A 21,606-nucleotide genomic window follows, 5' to 3' on the forward strand; every position below is an offset into this window, starting at 1 on the left:
TCATGTGACTGCTAGATTATATGTAAAATCAGCGTTAATATGCTATAGCAAAATAAAACCAGAACCTTCAGGGTTATAGTCTTTACTAGTCAGGAAAAATTTATCACATTGTGTTATCCAGCTCAGGCTGCTGAAACCAAAGACCACAGTCTGGGTGGCTAACACAACAGAAATTTATTTGTTCATAGTTTGGGAAGCTGGAAGCCAAAGACCGAGGTGCCATCAGGATGGGTGCGTGGTGAAGCCTGGCCTCCTGGCTTGCAGTGGCCGCCTCCTCACCGTGTCCACACCAGGCCTCCCTGCTCTCCTGCCCCCTGCTGCTCTTGTGAGGCCACTAGGTCCACGGGACCGAGGCCCCGCCCAGTGACCTCACCTCACCTTCATTCCCTCCTTAGAGGCCCCACCTCCAAACACAGTCACACGGGGGGTCAGGGCTTCAACAGAACTTGGTGGGGGACACAATTCAGTCCATGGCACACATCTTACTAGTTTTTTACAAGTTAACCTTTTTTTTCGGCGGGGGGGAACGTGCCACGTGGCTTGCGGGATCTCAATTCCCTGACCGGGGATTGAACCCAGGCCCTCAGCAGTGAAAGCCCGGAGTCCTAATCCCTGGACCACCAGGGAATTCCCAGGTTAATTTTTTTTTTTTTTTTTTGGCTGCTTTGGGTCTTCATTGCTGCGCGCGGGCTTTCTCTAGTTGCTGCGAGCAGGGGCTGCTCTTCCTTATGGTGCACGGGCTTCTCATTGCGGTGGCTTCTCTTGTTGCGGAGCACGGGCTCTAGGCGCGCGGGCTTCAGTAGTTTTGGCACGTGGCCCCTCATCATTTGTAAACAGCAATTTGTTATATTTCCAGAAGTAGTAGACACTCAGGCTAGCTCGTTGGAAAGTGCTAGAGCCAGATATTAAGTTATGTAATCACCTTTTTTTGTTTCCAAATTTTGGAAGATTTTCCTAAACAAAATAGATTATGGACATCTCTCCAGGTTAATTGATAAAACTCTAATTCATTTTGATAGCTGAACGACTAATCCACAGTGCAAATGTTCTACAAATAATCTATTCCCCAATTATGGACTGACAGGTTTTTTTTCCAACTTTTTAGCACTGCAAGTGATGTGCTTTTATATCTTTGTGTATATATTTCTTGATATTGAAGCTCCAATTCCTATAAGGTAGGTCCCAAGGAGGAATATCTAAATCAAGGGAAATAGATATTCTCATTTAAATGCTATGGCCACATCTCTTCATGAAGTTTGAGAGTTTTAGGTGTAGTCCTGTGCATATTTCTAACCTCGTTACGTCAAAACAACCCTAACAAGGGACTTCCCTGGCAGTCCAGTGGTTAAGACTCTGCGCTTCCACTGCTGGGGGCACAGATTTAATCCCTTGCCGGGGAACTAAGATTCCACATGCCAAATGGTGTGACCTAAAACAAACAAAACCCTAACAAGATTAAAAATACTGATATCCTGTTGACAGCTGTTGACATCCCATGAAAAGATGACAAGTATATTTCATGCCATGAACTTAATGACAAAGACTTCTCAAGCTCCGAAAATATAACCATATCTCTTTTGGTTTAGAGAAAATGTTAGTATTTTTCTGTTTTTTTTGTTTTTTTTTTTTTTAAAAAAGCTCACACAGAACAACTAGGATGAAAAAAACAAAACTCCCCGGATGATATCTACAAAGTTAGATGGTACAGCGATCCCCAGATCTCCAAAACATGAGCCGACAGCAACAAACCACCTGATGCTGCAATAGGTAAATGGTATCAGCATCTGTGCCAGGGGAAGCAAAGAGAAGAAACAGCACCAGAGAAAAGTAAAATCCCCAAATGACCAATCAGTATTCCCAGGAAGGCCTGTGAGCCAACTTGAGAGCAGAATCTGAAACACCAGCGTTTTGTACAACGTGTTGTCAGTAAGATACAAAGGTGCTGAAAGAGACTGCCCCCCAAAACTCTCAAAACTAACCAGCCTAGTCTCTCTTCCTAGGAGTGTTAAAGATTTAAGCAGCTCAGGGACTAAGGAGGAAGATGAAAAAGAGAGTCCAGATAAAACAGGGCGGATTGGGAGGCAGTCCTTTTATTTAGTCTCAGGTCAGCGGCCTTTTATTATTTAACTTTTCATAAAGGCAACAGAAGATGGCGCCATAGAGCTGTAAAGTCAGGAAAACAAATTACACCTCCCATCTTAAAGTTTGGGAAACTACTATAATGTAAAAATAAATAACTGAAACAGATCCATGCTGAATCTTACATAAGATTAATATTTTTTAAAAATAGAGAGTAAGAAACCAGATAAGTTCCCTAAAGAAAATAAAAGGAAGACATGCTTACAAAACAGACGGAAACAATGGCCTAGTGTTTCAAAACTAGTTAAAAGACATTAAAAATTATAAAGGATTGAAAAAACAATGTAAATAAGAACCAGAGAAAATCAGGGATGAGGTAACATAATTCAGAAAAGAAACACTTCAGGACCTTCTCTCGTGGTGCGGTGGTTAAGAATCTGCCTGCCAATGCAGGGGACACAGGTTTGAGCCCTGGTCTGGGAAGGTCCCACATGCTGCGGAGCAGCTATATATATATATATAATTCAAGAAAATTTTGTACCAAAATTTAAAAATTGAAAGGACAACACTCTGCATCTGGGAAAACTGACCCTGAATGACATACATGGAAACATATTTTTTAAATTGTTAGACTTTTAAAAAAAGAAATGAAAAAGAAAATATTCTTTGGGGTCCAAAGTACAAGTAATGAAAGAAAACTGGTTGTCACCAGAGATTCTTTTTTTTAAAAATTTATTTATTCATTTATTTATTTTTGGCTGCATTGGGTCTTTGTTGCTGTGCGTGGGCTTTCTCTAGTTGTGGAGAGTGGGGGCTACTCTTCGTTGCAGTGGGTGGATTTCTCATTGCGGTGGCTTCTCTTGTGGAGCACGGGCTCTAGGCACACGAGCTTCAGTAGTTGTGGCATGTGGGCTCAGTAGTTGTGGCTCACAGGCTCTAGAGCTCAGGCTCAGTAGTTGTGGTGCACGGACTTAGTTGCTCCACGGCATGTGGGATCTTCCTGGACCAGGGCTTGAACCCGTGTTCCCTGCATTGGCAGGCGGATTCTTAACCACTGCGCACCAGGGAAACCCCAAACATGTTTTTGAAAACTACTGTCAGTAATTATGTTGGTGTTAGTGTTGTTATTGTTATTCTAAGTCTGTTTTATGCATATCATGGGCTACAGCATAAGAGGAGTTTCTAATTATATCACTTCTAATGTCCTTGAGAATGAATATTTTCAGTGTGAAAACAGAAGGCACAGATCTACAGTAGAATAGGTTAAGTGAACACCTTGAGTCATAAATTTGAATTGACAGCATTGGTATGAACTCAGGAAGTGTTTCCTCTTTGCAGGGGAGGGAATATAGATGGAGACAGATTTCTCAGCTTTGTCTATTGAAGCGCAAGGACTGGACGACTGATTCCAGGTCTTGGGTGGGAAATGTACACCATGAGCCTGGAGCATCTTGTCACCCGAGGTAGTGAGGACCCTAGTCGTGTTATGTTTAAAGTACTTGAAAGCTAAATTGAAGAGGCTCCCACTTCACAAAGATAAGGCAATCTGAGCAGTAAATAAAATAATTTCCATAGACTGAAACACATCAGATATGTTTAAAACCATGAGCCCTTTATGATATTTCTTGTAAAAAAAATTGGTCACCTTTGATAGATATGAGGGCCTATTGGTTGTTGAATTATAAGAGTTTGTCATATATTCTGGATACTAGACCTTATTAGATATATGATTTGCAAATATTTTCTTGCATTCTATAGGTTGTCTTTTTACTTTCTTGACAATTGCCTTTGATACACAAGTTTTTTTTTTTGTTTGTTTGTTTTTTTTTTGCTTTACGCGGGCCCCTCACTGTTGTGGCCTCTCCCGTTGCGGAGCACAGGCTCCGGACGCAGAGGCTCAGTGGCCATGGCTCACGGGCCCAGACGCTCCGCGGCATGTGGGATCTTCCCGGATCGGGGCACGAACCCGTGTCCCCTGCATCGGCAGGCAGACTCTCAACCACTGCGCCACCAGGGAAGCCCCATACACAAGTTTTTTTAAATTTTGATGAGGTTCAAGTTATTTAATCTTTCATTGCTCAGGTTTTGGTCATGAAGATCTACAAAGGTCATGAAGATTTACCCTATGTTTTCTACTGAAAGTTTTACAGTTTTAGCTCTTTTATTTAGGTCATTAATCCATTTTGAGTTAATGTGTTTTTCGAGTTAATTTTTATATATAAACCACTTGTAAAAATGTACACATTTCATTGTTTTCCATATAGACATCCAGTAGTCCAAGAATCACTTGTTGAAGAGACTATTCTTTTCCAAAATTGCCAGAGAAATTAGCAAGAAAAAGCAAAAAACAAGGCATGGATGTACCTTGAGGACATTATGCTAGGTGAAGTAAACCAGTTACAAAAAGTCAAATACTGTATATTTCCACTTATATGTCAAAAATCGTAAAGACAGAAAGTAAATGGTGGTTACCAGGAGCTGGGGGAGGGGAGAATGGACAGATGGTATTTGATGGGGGCAGAGTTTCCGTCTGACCAGGTGAAGTACGGGGCTGGATGGTGGTGATGGTTTCATAACAATATGAATGTACTTAATACCATTGAACTGTACACTTAAAAATGGTAAATTATGGGAATTCCCTGGCTGTCAAGTGGTTAGGATGCCACACTTTCACTGCTGAGGGCGAGGCCAAAAAAATAAAAAGGTAAATTTTATGTCATGTGTATTTTACCACAATAAAAAAATGTTTTAAGGAAGTTTTTATGTGTCTATTAAGAGACCCAAAAGGAAAAATTAGGGATAAGTAGGGTGAGGCAATATTTTTTAAAATAGTTGAGAATTTTCCAGTATTAAAGAAAGATATGAATTTCCAGAATGAAAAAGCATACTTAGTTCTGCACAAGGTAATTAAAAGAAGTCCTCATAGCAAAAATCATAGTAAAGTGACAGAATATCTAAGACACAAAAAAATTTCCAAAAGAGAAATTAAAGTGTTTATACAAAAAAAGTCAAATTATAATAAACTTCTTATTAGGTACAATGCTATCTGAATATGATGCAATAGTATTTTTAATGTGCTGAGGAAAGATAATGGTCGACTTAGACCTCTGTATCTGTCGGAAGCCATCCTGGAGCCATTGCACCATGACAAAGTCATAAAGCAACGGAAGGCGAAACTGCAAGGGAGCGCCGTGCCAGGAGGGTGGACTACAGCTCTGTTGTTATGTTTTATGATAATAAATTTACATATGGGGCAATTTTGGGGGGATGTTGCTCCACGTGAAAGAAAAATTCCTCTAAGGACTCCCCCTCCTGAAACTAACACAGAATGGGAAGTACCCACTGAAGCCCCAGGGAAATAGGTAAAGAATTAAGAGTCTGGAACTAAGGGGATGTTTTTATGAAAAACACCCTCTAGTATGGAGTTATGGCCATGGGCTGGAGTTCCTGATGACATAGGAAATTTATGGTTCTATTATAAAGGAAGATTAATTATAGAAAAGCAAATGACTAGAGCAGAATTGGTTGCTAGGATAGGGAGAAAACACTGTCTCAGTTGGAGGAAACAACAAGAAAGGGCATGCAGGGTATATTGTAAATATTTTCGTGCAACCATTGTAATAGGTTGCCCATGCAAGAAGAGAAATAGGAACAAGTAGCTCCAACTTCTACTATTAAAATAATTATATAACTGCTTGGCTTGATTACTAAGAAATAACCTGTGATTAATGGGAACTTGGGGAAATATTTTACTGGGACATCTAGAAACTAGGGGATATTTAAAAAAAAAATCTTTATAGAATATTTTGAGGTTTGATTGTGCTAAGATTGTTTGGTCACATACCTGGTAATGTAATCAACTACAATATATAAACCTGTGATTGTAAACAATAGAGAGAAAGAGAAACATGCAATGCTGACACTTTAAGAAGTGTAATAGATTTATTTCCTTCGCCGGCGCTATCCATCCCTTGGGTATCCCTGGGCTCGCTGGAGCTGGACTCCAGCATATATCTACTTAAACGACGCTTCAAGAGTGAGAGCAGGGGCTTCCCTGGTGGTGCAGTGGTTAAGAATCCGCCTGCCAATGCAGGGTACATGGGTTTGAGCCCTGGTCCGGGAAGATCCCACATGCCGTGGAGCAACTAGGCCCGCGAGCCACAACTACTGAGCCCGTGCGCCACAACTACTGAGCCTGTGCATCTGGAGCTTGTGCTCCACAACAGGAAAGGCCACGACAGTGAGGGACCCATGCACTGTGATGAAGAATGGCCCCCACTCGCCGCAACTAGAGAAAGACCTCACACAGAAACGAAGACCCAACACAGCCAAAAATAAATAAATAAATAAATAATTAAAAAAAAAAAAAAAAAAAAAAGAGTGAGAGCAAACACACACTTCCCATGACAGAGGCTGTGCGGTTTGCCCATTGCCCCTCACTGAAAGAACGAATACATGCGATATTTCAACAAGCAGGAATTTTAAACGAGAACCAAAAAGTGGCATTCAGGAAGCATGGTAGATAAAGAACATGTGCATAAAAGAAAAAAAGAAAAAAAAAAGAAGAAAAAAGAAAGCAAGCATATGTGTATATATGCTGGAAAATATAAATAATCATGCACTGCATGAATTAAAAGTGTGATAAGAATCATGGAGGAGAGTCATAATCATATGGAGGAGAATCAATCTCATGGAGGAGAATCATAATTGGAGGAGAGTTAAATTAAGGCAACCCCTGTGGCAAGAGGTGTAGGCCGTGGCCTGGCGGTCAGCCTCCGTGGCTGAGAAGGCCACCAGGCAGCGGTGACAGCGGGCGGGCCAGGATGATGTCAGCCGGGTTGGTTAGGACTGATGGCCTCTCAGCTCCAAATTCACCCTTTTGCCTCCCGGGTGAAATGGATTGGGGTCCTTTGGTGTTTTTTCTCCTCCAGCCGGCACGACGCCGAGGCGGTCGGCAGGGGGCGCGGGAGAGCGCACTGCAGGAAGGAAAGGACTCGCACCGGCCGGACGTTTGACCTCCAGGCCCCGCGCTCTACGCGAGGCCGCCCGCAGCCCGGGGCCTCCCCGGGTCCATCCCCACAGGCTCCAGCTTGTGCGGGGCCGAGGCTGCCGGGGACGGAGGCAGCATCTTCCCTGGCGCAAACTCCAAAGGAGGAGTGACCCGCTGGACCCGAGTGACTCCCAGCGACCTCCAGGAAGGAGACCTCAGTCAGTTACCTGGACACAGCACCAGGAATTCTAGTTAAGTGCCAGTGAGTAGATTTCCAGAAAGTTCTGCTGGTGCCGTCCTAACGAACATTCTCCGACACTGTGAGAGTTATGGTCACACCACACTCTACAGACCCTGCGGGTGAGGGGTCTTCCTGGGGGCTCTGCTTAGCCTTGAAGGTGGCAGCCGCTCCTCACGCTGTCACTCGGGTCTCGTCCCTCCTCGCCAGCCAGTTCCTGTCACCCAGCCTCCCGTTCTAGGAGTGAGTCACACCTCGAGGGTCAGGAGCTCTGCAGACCGTCCTCACTTCCCGCGCTTCCCAGACCCCCTCAGATGTGGTGGCTCGTGATGGACTCACAGGAAGTTATTATAGTCACGGTGTGTTACAGAGAAAGGATACAGGTGAAATCCACCCAGGGCGAAGTGCGGGGGTCCAAAGGCAGATCTCTGGCTGTTCTCCCCATGTGGGAACATGGGGAGCATTGCCTCCCTGCCCCCGGTGTGATGTGTGCACACAGTATAGCCAACCAGGCATCTCACCACACTCCTGGTGTCCACGTTTTTATTAGCCATCAATCACACTCTGCCCCTGTGGGCAGAATTAGCCTCTAGTCTCCAGCCCTTTCTGGTGGCTGGGCTGATCCTCTGTCTCCACTTCCTCCTGAGCTTGGAACGGATGTGGCACAGCCAAAGCCCCCATCCTAAGTCACACTCTCAGACTGTCTGGTGGCCAAATCTCCAGGCAGACAAAGACTCCCCTTATTTCGTAGACCAAGAGATCACCTCCCAAGAGCTGAGAGCAAAGGCCAGACCTCCATTCACTACACACCTGTTACAGTTTATAAATTTTTATAATACTTTATTAGTTGGAATATTTATAGAGAGAATCTTTGTATTAGTAATTTCCTAATTCTGAGATAGTTTCTACAGCAAAAAATAAAAATCAATTATTTCTCTTTAGTTACCAGTTTTCAAGATGATGAATTATTTTACAATTGTCCTTCTAAGGGATTATTTTATTAGGATGAGCACATGATTAACTCAGGGACTAAAACATACATGATGGTTTTAATCCTCTGTAGTTATCATTTATTGATGGTCATAATGTGTCACCGTGGTCATTTCAGCTTTGCTCCTAAGCCCTTTCGCTATGATCTGAGTCATCCTTCATGTTTCCTTGCTCTCTGTTATGACAAGATGTTCCAGGATCATCTGATACATCTCCTGCCCCATATCTGATGCAGTCATTTCTCCAGGGAGCCTGGGGTTTTTAGTGGAAAACGATTTTAGTGTGACTCGAGCCTCACCAGCGGCACATGGCAGAGGTGATGGATATTACCCTCTTAATTAGGCTGCATTATATAAGGACCCCTCTTAGCAGACTGCAGAGATATTCTCTTTGCTGCCTCAGTGAAATGAGCACTTATTTGGGGGGAACCTACATGCCCAGGACTCGTGGGCCACCTCCAGGATTTCCAGACAACTTCTAGCTGACAGCCAGCAAAAAGCTGGGGCCCTCAGTCAGACAGCCTTCGGAAAATGAATGCTGTAAATGCCTGAATGACCTTGGAAGTGGGGTCTTCCCCAGTCACGCCTACAGGTGAGAATGCAGCCCCCCCGCCCCCCGATCCTTTAACTGCAGCCTCGGGAGACCCCGACGCAGAGGACTCAGCTAAGTCCTACCTGGGTTTCCAACCCAAAGACACGGGGGAATAATCATTGCATTTTTTTAAATTAAAAAATATATAATTTCATAGTTTTGGATAACAGAAGTCCAAAATCAGTTTAACCGGGCCAAAAGCGAGGTGTTGGTGGGGCTGCATTCCCTCTGCAGGTTCTAGCCCAAATCCATTCCTTACCATTTCCAGCTTCCGGCGGCTACCGCGCACCTTAACTTGGAGCCACAGCATTCCAACGTTTACCTCCATGGTCACGTTGCTTTCTTCTCTCTGTGTGTCAGATCTTACAAGGATCCCTTGTATAAGGATATATGTGACTGCACTTAGGGCCCACTTTGATTCTCCGATAATCTGCCTAATTCAAGACCCTTAATTCAATTACCTTTGCAAACCTTTGCCATATAAAGAAACATTTACAGATTGCAGGGATTAGAAACTGATATCTTTGGGAGACATTATTCAGTCTACTACAGTTAGTGAGACCCATTTAAAGTTGGCTCATGTGTACTTTTTAAAAACTTTTTATTCAAGTTTTTTTTTTAATTACACAGTATTCAGGTTGTCTGTCTCTCCATGTGTGAGTTTTGGCAGGTTGTGTCTTTCAAGGAATTGGTCTATTTCAAGTAGATTATGCCCAAATTTAATTGGTTTCTGCTCTAAATCTTATTATTTCTTGTTTTCTGCTTACTTTTTATTTAATGTGCTTTCCTTTTTCTAGTTTCCTTAGATGGAAACTTAGTTGACTAATTTTAGATCTTTCTTCTTTTCCAGTATATGCATTCAGTGCTATAAATTTCACTCTAAGTACTACGTTCACTGTATCCCACAAATTTTGGTAAGTTGTGTTTCCATTTTCATTTAGTTCAAAATACTTTAGTTTCTTTTGGGATTTCTTCTTTGACTCGTGTTATCTAAAAGTGTGTTGTTTAGTCCCCGTTTGATTTGGGATTTTCCAGTTATTTTTCTGTTATTTAATTCTAGGTTAATTACACTGTGGTCTAAGATCAGACACTGTAGAATTTCTATTCTTTTAAATTTAAGGTGTGTTCAATGACCCAGAAAGTGATCTACCCATATGAGCTTGAGAAGAATGTACACATTAAGAGCCGTAAGTCTTCTTAGAAAATCGACTCTTTTATTAATTAATGCCCTTCTTTACCCGTCCTTTTTTCCCAATATTTATTTATTTGGCTGCGCCTGGTCTTAGTTGCGGCCTTCGGGATCTTAGTTGTGGTATGTGTGTTCTAGTCCCCTGACTAGGGATTGAACCCGGGCCCCTACTGGGAGCACGGAGTCTTTTTTTTTTTTTTCCACATCTTTATTGGAGTATAATTGCTTTACAATGGTGTGTTAGTTTCTGCTTTATAACAAAGTGAATCAGCTATACACACACATATGTTCTCATATCTCCTCCCTCTTGCGTCTCTCTCCCACCCTCCCTATCCCACCCCTCTAGGTGGTCACAAAGCACAGAGCTGATCTCCCTGTGCCATGCGGCTGCTTCGCACTAGCTATCTATTTTACATTTGGTAGTGTGTATATGTCCATGCCACTCTCTTGCTTCGTCCTAGCTTACCCTTCCCACTCCCCTTGTCCTCAAGTCCATTCTCTACGTCTGGGAGCACGGAGTCTTAACCACTGGACCATCAGGGAAGTCCCTACCCCTGTCTTTTGCCTTTTGGTATGCCTTATATGTCTTGATTGCCAGACATAATATGCTGGGTGAAAGGAGCTGCTGTGATTAGGTCCTTCGTAATGAGGTGGGGAGAGAGGGGAAGCCATCCAAAGCCCTATGACTGAGTCTTGGTCTTAGGGAGCCTGTGAACTGGGAACTGTGAATTTCACAAGCATTTCCTGTTGTTTTATTTCTTCACCTTTTCCCGGGAGAGGACGGCCAGGGTGGGCTGGAGTTGGATATTTGCCTTCTCTCCGGTGAGAGGCCAGAGGGGGCTGAAGCTGGGTGTTTCCCTTCCCCCAGGTCAGGTTAGGCTCTGGTTACACAGTTTCTCCTGAGGGCAGGTTGTTAAAACGAACGGTGTGCTCTGGCTTCAAAACGGTTCCCTTTCCCTGCCCACTGCAGTAAGCAAGAAGGGATTTTTCCTGATATTTAGTGTAAGAACCTGGTCAAGCTCCTGGATGTAAAACTCACAGAACTGTGCCTGCCCCCCCTCCCCGACTGGGTCCTCTTCAGCCTTTTAACTCTCAAAATTATCCACACTGAGGGACTTCCCTGGTGGTCCAGTGGTTAAGAAGCTGCCTTCCAACACAGGGGACACAGGTTCTTTCGGGGAACTAAGATCCCACATGCCGCCGGGCAACTAAGCCCGCGCACCACAACTAGAGAGTCCACGCAGCCAAAAATAAAAATAAATATTAAAAAAAAATTGTCCACACTGAGGCTGCAGCCACTCTTCAGGTTTTCCGACCATAGCACTGGTTCCCATGGGCAGTACCACTCCCGGTCTTGCTCTGGCCAACCAGGACTCCCTGTGTTGGACAGTCTGTTCCTCCAGTCCTGAGGGATGTGGTTTGCCTTGTGTCCTCAACTCACTTATGGATCCTGGAAAAGTTGTCGATTTTTCGGTCTATTTAGCTTTTCATTTGTTTTTAGGACAAAGTGGCAACTTCCAAGTGCCTTAGATGTGGAATCAGAAATTGAACCCTGACATTCTTCCTTGTAGTTTGATTTACAGTGCTCTAGTGATTAGTGATACTGAGCATCCTATCATGTGTTATTGGCAACTTGTATATCTTCTTTGGAGAAATGTCTATTTATGTCCTTTGCCAGTTTATAATTGGGCTGTTTTTTGCTACTGAGTTTCAGGAGTTCTCTATCTATTCTGGATATTAATCCCTCACATACATGATTTGCAAATATTTTCTCTCTTTCTGTGGGTTGCCTTTTTACTCTGTTGAGAGTGTCTTGTGATGCCCCCCAAATTTAATTTTCATGAAGTCCAGTTTGCTTTATCTTTTGTTACCTGTGCTTTTGGTGTCATATCCAAGAAATGATTGCCAAATCAATATTGTGAAGCTTTTACACAATGTTTTTTCCTAAGAGTTTTAGCTCTTACATTTAGGTCTTTGATCCATTTTGAGCTAATTTTCTATGTGTTATTGGGTAAGGGTCTAGCTTCATTTTTCTGCATGTGAATATCTGGTTTTCCCAGCACCGTTTATTGTAAACACTCTTCTTTTGTCATTGAATCGTCTTGGCACCCTTGTCAAATATCATTGACAATGTATGCCTGAGTTTATTTCTGGATTCTGGATTCTGTTGCATTGTTCTATATGTCTAACTTTGTGCCAGTGTCATACTGTTTTTTGTTTGTTTTTTTAATTGAAGTATGTTGATTTACAATGTTTTGTTAATTACTCTGTAGAGTAAGGTGATTCAGTTATACATATATATTTGTTTTTCTTAAATATTCTTTTCCATTATGGTTTATCACAGGATATTGAATATAGTTCTCTGTGCTCTACAGTAGGACCTTGTTGTTTATCCGTTCTATATATAAAAGCTCACATCTGTTAACACCAACCTCCCACTCTATCCCTCCCTCAACCCCCTCCCCCTTGGCAACCACCAGTCTGTTCTCTATGTCTGTGATTCTATTTATGTTTCATAGATAGGTTCACTTGTGTCATTTCTAAAACATTTTTTATTTTATTTATTTTTGGCTGCATCGGGTCTTAGTTGAAGCACGTGGGATCTTCGTTGAGGCATGCGAGTTCTTCCATTGCTGCACGCAGGCTTTCTCTAGTTGCAGAGAGCGGGAGTTACTCTTCATTGCGGTGCACGGGCTTCTCATTGCAGTGGTTTCTCTTGCTGCAGAGCACGGGCTCTAGGCATGCGGGCCTCAGTAGTTGTGGCTCTCGGGCTCTAGAGCACAGGCTCAGTAGTTGTGGCACACGGGCTTAGTTGCTCTGAGGCATGTGGGATCTTCCCGGACCAGGGCTCAAACCTGTGTCCCCTGCATTGGCAGGCGGGTTCTTAACCACTGCGCCACCAGGGAAGTCTGATTACTGAACTTTTATAGTAAGTTTTGAAGTCAGGAAGTGCCAGTCATCCAGCTTTCTTCTTTTCCAAGATTGTTTTGACACTTTGGAGTCCCTTGAGACTCCATATGAATTTCAGAAGGGATTTTTCTATTTCTGTAAAAATGTCACTGAGATTTTGATAAGGATTGCATTAAATCTACAGATTGCTTTGGGTAATACTGACATCTTAACAATATTAAGTCTTCCAATCCGTGACCATAGGATGTCTATTTATTTATGTCTTTTTAAATTTACTTCAGCAATGTTTTGTAGTTTTCATTGTATAAGTCTTTCATCTACTTGGTTATGTTAGTTAAGTATTTTATTCTTTTTGATGCTACTGTAAATGGAATTATTTTGTTGTTGTTGTTGCTTTGGCTGCACCATGCCACTTGTGGGATCTTAGTTCCCTGACCCAGGATTGAACTCGGGCGACCACAGTGAAAGCGTCAAGTTCTAACCACTGGACCGCCAGGGAATTCCCTGGAATTGTTTTCTTAATATCCTTTTCAGGTTGTTCACTGTTAGTGTGCAGAGATGCAACTGATTTTGGGTTTTGAGCTCGTATTCTGTTACTCTGCTGAATTCATTTATTAGTTGTTTTTTAAAATTATTTATTTATTTTTGGCTGCATTGGGTCTTAGTTGCAGCACGTGGGATCTTCGTTGGGGCATGCGGGATCTTTTGTTGCCGCATGCAGGCTCTTCATTGCGGGGTGCGGGCTTCTCTCTAGTTGTGGCCTGCAGGCTCCAAGGCACATGGGCTCTGTAGTTTGTGGCACACAGGTTCTCTAGTTGAGGCGCACCAGCTCAGTAGTTGTGGCATGCAGGCTTAGTTGCCCCTCGGCATGTGGGATCTTAGTTCCCTGACCAGGGATGGAACCCGCAATCCGTGCATTGTAAGGTGGATCCTTTACCACTGGACCACCAGGCAAGTCCCCATTTGTTAGTTCTAAAAGCTTTTTTGTGGAGTCTTTAGGGTTTTGTGTATGTAAGATTACATGATCTGCAAAGAGAGATCATTTTACTTCTTCCTTTTCAATTTGGATATCTTTCCTTTCTTTTTCTTACCTAATTGCTCTGGTTAGAACTTCCAGTACTATGTTTAATAGTAGTGGTGAAAGTGGCATGCTTGCCTTGTTCCCGTTCCTAGAGGAAAAGCTTTCAGCCTTTTACCATTGAGAAGGATGTTAGCTGAGGTTTTTCATACATGACTTTTATTCTGTGGTGGTAGTTTCCTTCTCTTCCTAGTTAGTTGAGTGGTTTTATCATGAAGGGTATTTCTGAATTTTTTGAATCAAGATGGTCTTGATGGTACAGTAAGTACCACAGGACTTAGATTACACGGGACTCTCATCAATCCATTAACAGTGCTTTTGTCTTCGTTGATCTGTGTCTGTCACTCAGTAAACCTGTGCCTTTACCATTCTCCAGAATAATCAAAGGCGGCTCAATCTGTTTTTTTTTTTTTTTTTTTTTTTTGCTTTTACGCGGGCCCCTCACTGTTGTGGCCTCTCCCGTTGCGGAGCACGGGCTCCGGACGCGCAGGCTCAGCGGCCATGGCTCACGGACCCAGACGCTCCGCAGCATGTGGGATCCTCCCGGATCGGGGCACGAACCCGCGTCCCCTGCATCGGCAGGCGGACTCTCAACCACTGCGCCACCAGGGAAGCCCTCAATCTGTTTTTTAAAAAGAAGGAAAATCATGTTAGCCGTATTTCCAGAAATCATGGTCATACGGTGTTTCACCAACTTCTATTAAAACCAACAGCGTCGGCTGCAGTCCCACCGACGGCCGCCAGGGCGGCCTCCCCGCTCGCCTCCTACGTGACACCTCGGGACCCCCACAGCCGGTGATGTGCGCCCGGGACATAGGTGTAGACGGCGAATAAAAGCCAAGCTCCGCCGCCCAGATGGCTCCTTAGTCGGAGCTCGCCCAACCCGGCCCAGCCCGGCCCGCACCTGCGCTCCCTCCCGCCGCGGGGCCGGCCCGGGGCCTCGTCCGCCTGGGGGCCGACGAGGGCAGAGGCCGGGGGGCCGGCCCAGCCCTTCCGACAGGCGGGCGCCCCGCTCGGGGACGCGCAGCCGCCTCCCTCTTGGCCGGCGGAGGCGGGAGCGGCATCCGGGCCGGGCCCCGTCGCGCCGGCCGGGGCCAGGTGCGGAGCCGGCAGAGGGCGCCGTCCCCGCGGCCGGGCGGCGGGGCCCAGCCCGGGCTGGGACGAGTCGGAGTTGCCCCCAGTTCCCCCCGCGGCCCCGACAAGATGGAGGACGTCGTCTCCTCCCGCAGCCATGACGGGAGCGAGGGACGCCTCCCCCCACGGGCTGAGGCGAGGGAGAGCGCTTCCAGCCTTCGGAGCGCGCGGGCACCCCCGCCGCCGGCCTCTCGGCCCCCGGCTCCCGCCTGCGTCGCCGCAGCCCCTGCCCGCTCGGCCCTCATGGGGCTCCCAGACACTGGACAGGGAGGGCGTGGGGGACATCGAGGCCGCGGCGATCCTCAGGCGGCGTCCCTCGCAGCCGCTGCGGGGGCAGGCGGCCCGGCTCAGGCCCTCGGGCCGCCCGGGGCCAAGCCGAGGCGGGTGCAGCGGGCACAGCGGGCACCTGAGTTTGCGACCCGACTCTCTCGGGTCGGGCCGGGGCGGGGCCGGGGAAGGAGGAGGTGGGGGTGGAATAGAGGTGCGGGGGTGTGGCCTGCGCCTGATGGACAGGGCGTCGGACCACCCCCTCGAGCGGGTCCTGGAGGCAGGTGGGCGCAGCCAATGGGCGGGCCCGAGCCGCCCGGCCCGCCCTCCCCTGCCCCCAGTGAGGGCGTGGGGGGCGGGGCCGCGCCGCGATGCCGCGGCAGCAGCGTCCGCCTCCTCGCGCGCGCTAAAGCCGGGACTGGACCGAGCGGAGTTGCGCTTGTTGACCAAGGCGGGGAGGCTGCGGGCGGGGAGGTTCGTTCCGCGGAGCCGCAGCCAGAACCGGTTGAGGCTTGTCTCCGCCGAGTCTCCAGCCCAGGACCGCCGACAGTGTGGGTGGCCGGAGCGGCGCAGCCTCCGGAGGCGGAGGCGGAGGCTCCGGGAGGCGGAGATGGGTGAGGGCGGCCCCCGGAGCCTCCCACTGACGCGGGACAGGCGCCCCGCGGCGCGGCCGCCGTCACCGCTAGCGCGTCGTGTCTCGGGCTGCCGGCGGCTCCGCTGATGTCCCAGGCGCCTTGGCGGGCGGCCCGTGGGCTGCGGCAGTGCGGGCGCGGCCGCGAGGGCCGGGTGAGGCGGCCGCCGGCGGCGGGGGTCGCTCGGGGCCGCCCGGGGCGGGGGCCGGCGGCGGGGGGAGGGGCGCTTCCGTGGGCGCTCGGGGCCGCGCTCGCACAGTCCCTGCGGCGGCGACGGCGAGAGTTTCCTAAGTTTGGCGGCGAGGGCGCGGGCCCTCCGCGGCGGTCCCCTCCTCTGCCGCCGGCGCCACGGCGCGCCGCGTCTTCTCGTCACAGTTTATCTGGGCGAGTTTCTAATGGCGGACGCGGAGCGGGCAAGTTTCGGGCTCCGGGCCAGTGTGGGGGTTTCCGCCCCGCGGCGACGCGAGTTGCCCGCGAGTGGGTCCGGCCGCGACGGGGACGGCGGAGGGTGGGCAGAATCGGGGGCTGGGATTCCCCGCTGGCGTCCAGGCTGCCCTCGCCCTCCGCTTCCCTCCTCTTGTTCATAGGGACCGTGTAGTCTCGTGTGGTCGTGGCAGGGCCTTGTTTGTACCTGGCGTCTCGGCGGCATTGCGGTGGGGGAGGGGGGAGAGCGCGGAGCCGCCTTGACCTCTTGTCCCTTTGCTCCGTCTCTTTGGTGGTTACGAGCCGGTGCTGCGTCCAGCTTGGCTAACACTAAATCATTTGTCATTCTTCGTTCTAGGACCAGGAATCGCCTTCAGGCCAGTCTGGTGGACGTCTGTCTGAAGCTGAGGAGGACCGCGTCGCCACTGTGAGTAGTTGTCCCCGCGTTTCTGTCGAGTACCGTGAGCGCTGCGCCAGGGTGCGCCTCTGTGGCGCTTGCCTTTCTCTTAATTTGCAGGCGAAGAGCGGGTTTCTGGGGCGGGCCCCGTCGCCAGAGCCAGGCCAGGGTGATCCCTGGGAACGCACTGGGAGCGGGCGCTGACATTTTACACCGCTTGTATTCTCTAGGGTTCTAAAACAAAAGTTAAAGGTAGCTCCGTTTTTAATGCTTTCTCGTTAGCTTTTGGTTTTTTTTTTTTTACTTTCTTATGGATAGAAATAATTTTTTTCTTCATCGCTGGATTAAGGAAAATTACTGAATGTACTGTTGTCAGGTCGACGGAGGCGATACTTCTGTGTGAGTTTGTCGTCTCTTGGAGGAAGATTTATTTGTGTTTACGCACCCTGGCAGCTCTCTAGCCAGGGTCAAGTCAGGAGATCGTCTTAAAAAAAAAAAAAGAGGAGATAATCTAGTTCTCACCCTAGCCGTGATTCTGAGACTGACCACTGAATTGGTAGTGACAGTCTCCATTATGAAGTTAATGTGTTGTTTCCTTGTTACTAAGAAGTAACCTATGTGTTGTTCACTTTGGTACAGTAAAATGCCCAGTGTTCTGTCAGCTGTTCAGTTAATGGCTTTAACACCAATCCTTGCCTGAATCAATAATTTTATTGAGTCTGAAAATGATGATTTTTTTTTCTTCTAAATCTGATTCTCCATGTATTATCTGGGATTCTGTATAGTCTTAGGTCCTGCCTGTTTTGTCCTTTCGGATCAGTTTTCCACTGGTCATCAAAAAGAAACCTGTGATTAGTGCATCTCTCATAGTAGTGTTCCTGCCTTCCCTCTGCCCTTGTAAATCCTTGACAAACTTGGCTTTGCACATAGGCTGTTAGGCGTCACAGCACACTTCATTAGTTAGACAGCTTTTAGGAATGGAGATTGTTTCAACTGGGTCATGTTCATAGGCTATCTGAAGTGCTGATATTTCACGTTACTTGATAGTTTTGTGAGATGAAGGGATGTGGGTAGGATGCTAGAGCTATGAGGGACCTTCAGAGGGAAAGGGAACTAGTGGGGACTAAAAGACTGGCAGGAGATCAAGTCACTGACTCAGGTATTACCACTTAGAAAAGCCACTTTTCTCAGCAGCGTGTTCCTAGCATAGTTGAGCACAGTGTGCAAAGGACTAGGTTTAGTGCCAGCCAAATTGGGGTTCGCATCTCTGCTCTCTTATTACTTTGGCAAGTGCAAACTAAATAGGAGTCAATAAATGCAACTTTATAAATGCACATCTTACTCAATTAAATACATTTTTATTATGCACATTTTATAAGTGAGTAAATTGTGTCTGTCTTCCCGATTGCTATGAAGATTGTAAATCGCCTAGCCCATAAGTTATGTGGGGCACACACACATATTGTTAATGGTGGCTGCAATTCTTATCTTTGTTTTGTTTCCTGATATTTCTTCCGCTTTATCTTTCAACACTTTCACTGAGTTTTCCATTTCTGCTAAGCTTTTCATTTCCAAAAGCTCTTTTTTATACTCGAAATATTAGTTTTATATGGTCTTTTGCTTGTCATGTATCCGTCTAGAGTACTGATAGTTTGTGGCTTTTCATTTTCTGTTTTCTTTTTCCTGCCTTTTTTTCTTTCCTCTTTTTTTTTTTTTCTCTTTTAACAACTATTTTTCTTATTAGAAGCGTTTTCCAGATAGTTCATAATTCTTGACAGGTCTACTCATGATTAAGAATTGGGAAATGGAGAATAGATTGGAAGAGTGAATGGAACTTTCAGCTTGGAGCTTCACTGTAGGATGGTTCTTTTTTGGCCAGTTGATGGAGAATCTCTAAAGTCATTATTTTTAGGTCTTTCCTTTTTTCATGTTCCTAATTCCACAGAAAGGAGTGTTTCTGAGAAAGAAGTTTTCCAGGGAATAGTCTGCTGCTTGGAAGATAGAAGTCTGGATGCCAGCTTTCTGGAAATCAAGTGAGAGAGGGGGCATTTCATATGCATGCTATTGAAGCATTCACCAGTGCCTGGTGAACCTGAGTCAAGGACCTTATGTTCTATCCTCTCCAAAGAATAAAAGTCTAGAACTTGGGCCAGGGTGGGGAAAGACCTGTCATCACCAAAATGGAGGGAGGGAGGGAAGGGATTGGGGATTTCACATCCTCCTGTTTTAGCCACCTGCTCCCTAGTCCCGTGATATCTGGAGCTATAGGCTTTGAGCCTCGTGAAGATTCTGCAGTGTAAGTCAGGATATTTCTCAGCCTTTTTCCATCACTATTTTAGAGTTTGGCTATCTCAGGCAGAGTTGGTTAACTGCTTATCCACCTGCTCTTTAGCTTATCAAATTTTGTTCCTTTTGTTTCTTCTCTTTGTTTTTCCTTTCCTTGTCAGTAGGAACTTTACTGTTGTTATGGGGGTTTTAGAAGGGATTAAAGTTAGTTGTGTGTGATCAGTCTACAATCTTAATCCCTACTACCAGGCTGTTGATTTCTAGATAGTAGTTTTGTATTTAGACACTTAAGTAATTTTCTTGCTGTTTGTCATAACTGTTTATTTGATTTTTCTTTTTTCCTGTTTCATTACATTTGTGAGTAAAACCTCCAGAATTATCATACATCTTTATTTCGTTTCTGATTTTAAATGGGAATGCTTGTAGTATATACTCACTATCATGAAGCTGGCTTTGGAATTGATGTTATTTTTATGTAAATATATAAATATTTTAATATTAAGAAAGATCTGTGACAGTGTTAAGTCCAGAGGTGCTGTAGAACGTGTCCTAAAACTCATTAGTGTTCAACAAGTTTTTGTAGCATACAATCCTTTATCTTTTATAGAGCCACAGTAATATAGGTGTGCTTATAGGTGGCCAAAAAATGAACCTTTGAAGCAATAATTAAATAATTGAAAATACTTTCTTGGTGATTTTAACATTTGAAGACTCATGAGCAGGTTAGTTTACCGTTCTCATCACATACTAATCTTGTCATATTAATATCTCACCATTTCTATTTTAGCAGCTGTTTTTTTAACTGATTTGTTTTAATATGTAAGTTTTACTTAATTATACACAAACGTAATTGAATATTGAATGGCTACTAAATTATTCAATTGGTTTTTTTTTAATAGAAGGTGATCTCAGGAAAATTCATGATACTCAGTTATAACTTAAGAATTCAGCAGAAATTTTTGCAACTTTAAAAAACCATATTTAAAAACTAACACTGAACTGCACACTTAAAAATGATTAAAATGGCATTTTATGTTGTATATATTTTACCATAATTTTTGAAAAAAAGATAATTGTAGCAACCTTTAGGAAATAAAAACTGCTATGAGATGTTACTAAAAGTAAACACAGTAGGGCAAACTACCCTTATTTGTGTCTTTATTTTAGTGTTAACTCTTGTCTTTACCCCTAATTAAATGCCTTCTTAACTTTGCAGGGTTGTTACCCACAACCTAGAGATAGTTTGTGTTTAAGAGTCTTGCTCGGGTTTCAGCCTAACTTTCTGTTCTTAGGACAATTTTTTTTTTTTGGCTGCGCTGCGAGGCTTGTGGGATCTCAGTTTCCCGGCCAGGGATTGAACCGTGGGCCACAGCAATGAAAGCCTGGAATCCTAACCACTAGGCCACCGGGGAACACCCATTAGATTCTGCACTTCTCTGTGTGAATTTTCCTTTGATTTTATATTAATTTTCATTGCATCAAAATGAAGATCAATTAAACATTAAATAGTTTCAGATGAATAAGATACCACAGGAAGACTAGGTAAATATTTAAGATTAACTAGACACTTGTTGAAATCCTAAGGTGTAGGCAAAGTATTTGCCTGAATACCCTCTCAATGGAGAGGGATTTAACATTTTTTGCACTCTGTAATATGTCCAGGCAGAGAGACTAGGGACTTGCAAGTTCACTTAATCACAATGAAAACCTCAGAGTCCTTTTTATCCCCATTTGCAGTTTATAGTTTAGGAAAGTAAAACTCAATGAAGTGAGGTAATTGCCTCAGTGTCTTAGCTAAACTATAACTTTTTCTCTTTTTAGATAATAATATAGAAATGGTTAAAACTTTTTTGTAGTCTTATGTTTATGGAATTAAGAAAGTGTTTGATGGTTAAATTATATACACAATGACTTTTAATAGTGGTTAGGGTTGGGTTTTAATTTTTTTACAATCTGGAATTTGAAAATAGGTGAATACTTAATCTTTTATCAGAAATAGATGACTACAATGAGCTGAGCATAAAGAATGCTCTTTCTGTTATTTTCTTTGGGAAGATTAAAATAGGACCTAACAGCCACCAGAGGGAACTGTAGAGTCAGCTATAGCTCTTTTCCAGAAATTGTTCTTTTCTGTTCTAGGTTTATTCAAATACAGAAAGGACTGAGAGAATTCGTATATAACAGCTCTTACATTTCATAATTCAGTTTAGGCTGAATTATTGCCTCTTTTCTCTGAAAATCAACCACATAATAAGCTTACTGGATGAGTGTTAACCATGATCCTAAATTTTGTATTTCCTTTATAACCCTTTTAAACTGGTTCCTTAGATTTGTTATTTCTTTATCTTTGAACTAGAGTTATTTGAATGTTGATTTTGTTTTAATGAATTCACTCATCTTAA

The 21,606-nt window shown here is 44.9% G+C and overlaps 1 protein-coding gene across 1 annotated transcript in view; it reads left to right on the forward strand.

Annotated features, from left to right (window-relative positions):
* Nucleotides 1-18,004: 18,004 nt before the first annotated feature.
* The window catches only part of ZMYM5 (zinc finger MYM-type containing 5), a gene marked incomplete at both ends in the record, with an annotated part of 34,775 nt that continues 31,173 nt past the window's right edge, over nt 18,005-21,606 (forward strand). The window contains 2 exons of the mRNA XM_079721644.1: nt 18,005-18,077; nt 18,864-18,951. Of these exons, the coding sequence (XP_079577770.1) occupies nt 18,005-18,077; nt 18,864-18,951 (161 nt within the window). The remainder of the gene's footprint in view (nt 18,078-18,863; nt 18,952-21,606) is intronic.

The sequence above is a fragment of the Hyperoodon ampullatus genome, assembly GCF_949752795.1.
Source record: "Hyperoodon ampullatus genome assembly, chromosome: 16".
NCBI classification, from domain to species: domain Eukaryota; kingdom Metazoa; phylum Chordata; class Mammalia; order Artiodactyla; family Ziphiidae; genus Hyperoodon; species Hyperoodon ampullatus.